Source organism: Cebus imitator, unplaced genomic scaffold, assembly GCF_001604975.1.
Source record: "Cebus imitator isolate Cc_AM_T3 unplaced genomic scaffold, Cebus_imitator-1.0 Scaffold134, whole genome shotgun sequence".
Taxonomy (NCBI): Eukaryota; Metazoa; Chordata; class Mammalia; order Primates; family Cebidae; genus Cebus; species Cebus imitator.
This window is the reverse complement of record NW_016107449.1, coordinates 183,397-185,731: the sequence shown is the minus strand read 5'-3', so window position 1 is coordinate 185,731 and position 2,335 is coordinate 183,397. Positions and strand designations below refer to the sequence as shown.

Genomic DNA, 2,335 nt, shown 5'->3' with positions numbered 1-2,335 from the left:
CCTCGGCCTCCCAAAGTGCTGGGATTACATGCTTGAGCCACCGCGCCCGGCCAATAGTTTGTTTTTTTTTTTTTTTTTCCTTTTCTAGTCAAGCAAAGCCGTGGGAGTGGAGCAGGAACAAAGGAATCTTTTACTTTTTTTTTTTTTTTTCTAGACGAGGTCTCCCTTTGTTGCCCAGCCTGGTCTCAGATTCCTGGGGTCAAGCAATCTTCCTTTTTTTATCCTCCCAAAGTGCCAGGATTACAGATGTAGTGGGATTACAGGCATGGTAGAAGTACAGGTGTGTGCCACCATACCTGGCCTTGTAATGATGCTTTTGAAAATGTGTTTGGTTCTCTTTTCCCCATGTTTCACGTTGAATAGTTGACTCCTTTCTTCATCTTCTTTTTTTTCTTTTTTAGATGGAGTTTCACTCTTGTTGCCCAGGCTTGAGTGCAATGGTACGATCTTGGCTTACTACAACCTCCACCTCCTGGGTTCGAGTGATTCTCCTGCCTCAGCCTCCTGAGTACCTGGGATTACAGGCATGTGCCACCATGCCTGGCTAACTTTGTATTTTTAGTAGAGACAGGGTTTCTCCATGTCGAGTTTGACCTCAGGTGATCTGCCCACCTCGGCCTTTCAAAGTGCTGGGATTACAGGTGTGAGCCACAGTGCCCAGCAGATTCCTTTCTTTAGCAGTGTTTAATCTGCCCTTCAGTATAATTCCCTTCAGTGTAAACTTCACCTCACACATTGTGGTTTTCATCTTTAGAAATTCCATTTGGGTAATCTTCAGATTTTCCTTGACTCCACTTAACTTCTGGAATATATGGAATACAATTTCAGTAAGTGTTTTAATATCCTTCTGTGCAAATACTAATATTGTGCATATCAGTATTCGGTTGGTTTTCATTGACTACTCTCTTCATTATATACATGTCATATTTTTCTGCCTCTCTGCATGCCTGTGCTATGGGCTATGTCCCCTCAAAATTCACATGTTGAAGTCTTAACCCCTAGCACCTCAGAATATGACTGTATTATTTACAGAGAGGGTCTTAAGGAGGTAATTATGCCAAAATGAGGTCATTAGGGTAGACCATAATCCTCTATGACTAATTTTTATAAGAAGAAATGCAGAAAGAGCCACACACAGAGGGAAGACCATATGAAGACACACGGAGATGGTGGTCATCTACAGGCCAAGCAGAGGGGCCTCATGAGAAACCAGCCCTGCTGACACCTCCATCTTGGACTTCTGGCATCTGGAATCGAGAGAAAATAAACTTCCGTCACTTAAGTCACCTGGTCTGTGTTACCTTGTTATGGCAGCCCTCACAAACCCAAACATTTGATATTTTCCACTACTGAAGCATGCTGTTTACTGTTCCACCCAGTAAATTATGGTCTTGCTCTAAGTAGCAGGGACTATTTCTTCCGATCTTTTTAGGCAGTTCCTTCCCCAGCCACAGAGAGTTTCTTCACACGTGTGCTGATCAAGGGTACCCTCTGCAGACCCCAGGGTCTCTCTCTGTGTTGTTCTCTTCTCTCTGGTATTCTGTCATATAAACTCTAGCCACATCGGTCTCTCCAAATTCTCAGTTCCATACCCACAACCCTGGGAGTCCATGAGGCTCCCCTCCCTGTGCAGAGGCAAGGAAGCTCTCTCAAGGAAGTCAGCTAGGGTACTGCAGGGCTCACTTCCTTTGTCTGTCACCACTCAGTTTACTGTCCTTTGTTGCCTGGTGCCCAGTGTTTTAAAAATAGTTTCATGTATGTTGTCTGTTTTTGTTGTGGCTGCTGTTTTGATTATTTCCTTGACCAGAAGTGGAAGTTCCATGTTTTTTTTTAAATATGTCTATAGTTTTCACTAATTCCTCCATTACTGTAACCATCAACATTGTTAAGGAAAAGTGTTTTATCATTTAATTCCATGGTACTCTCTTAGAAGGAACAAGAGAGTAATGCCAAGACTCATTCCCCCAGACTAATAGATTAAATTCTTCTAAGCTTTTAGGTAGAAATCTTAACTGCAATCTCCAAAATCTTACTCAAAAGCAGTCAGTGTTGGCCAGGCATGGTGGGTCACGTCTGTAATCCCAGCACTTGGGGAGGCCAAGGCAGGCGGATTGCCTGAGGTCAAGAGTTTGAGACCAGCCTGACCAACATGGTGAAACCCCATCTCTACTAAAAATAGAAAAATTAGCCAGGCGCGGTGCCATGCGCCTATAATCCCAGCTACTCGGGAGGCTGAGGCAGGAAAATCGCTTGAACCCGGGAGCTGGAGGTTGTGGTGAGCCAAGAGTGCGCCATTGCATTCCAGCCTGGGCGACAGAGCAAGACCCCATCTCAA

At 44.4% G+C, this 2,335-nt stretch overlaps 1 protein-coding gene across 3 annotated transcripts in view; it reads right to left on the bottom strand.

Annotated features, from left to right (window-relative positions):
• The window catches only part of ABHD12 (abhydrolase domain containing 12, lysophospholipase), an 86,777-nt gene that overhangs the window by 71,030 nt on the left and 13,412 nt on the right, over positions 1 to 2,335 (bottom strand). Inside the window, exon 1 of one of the 3 annotated variants that reach the window (XM_037743069.1) lies at positions 1,137 to 1,222. The exons of the other annotated variants lie outside the window; for them this stretch is intronic. Coding sequence (XP_037598997.1) covers positions 1,137 to 1,177 — 41 coding nt within the window. The 5' untranslated portion in view covers positions 1,178 to 1,222. Of the gene's footprint in view, positions 1 to 1,136; positions 1,223 to 2,335 lie in introns of those variants that run through there. 3 annotated transcript variants of the gene reach the window in all.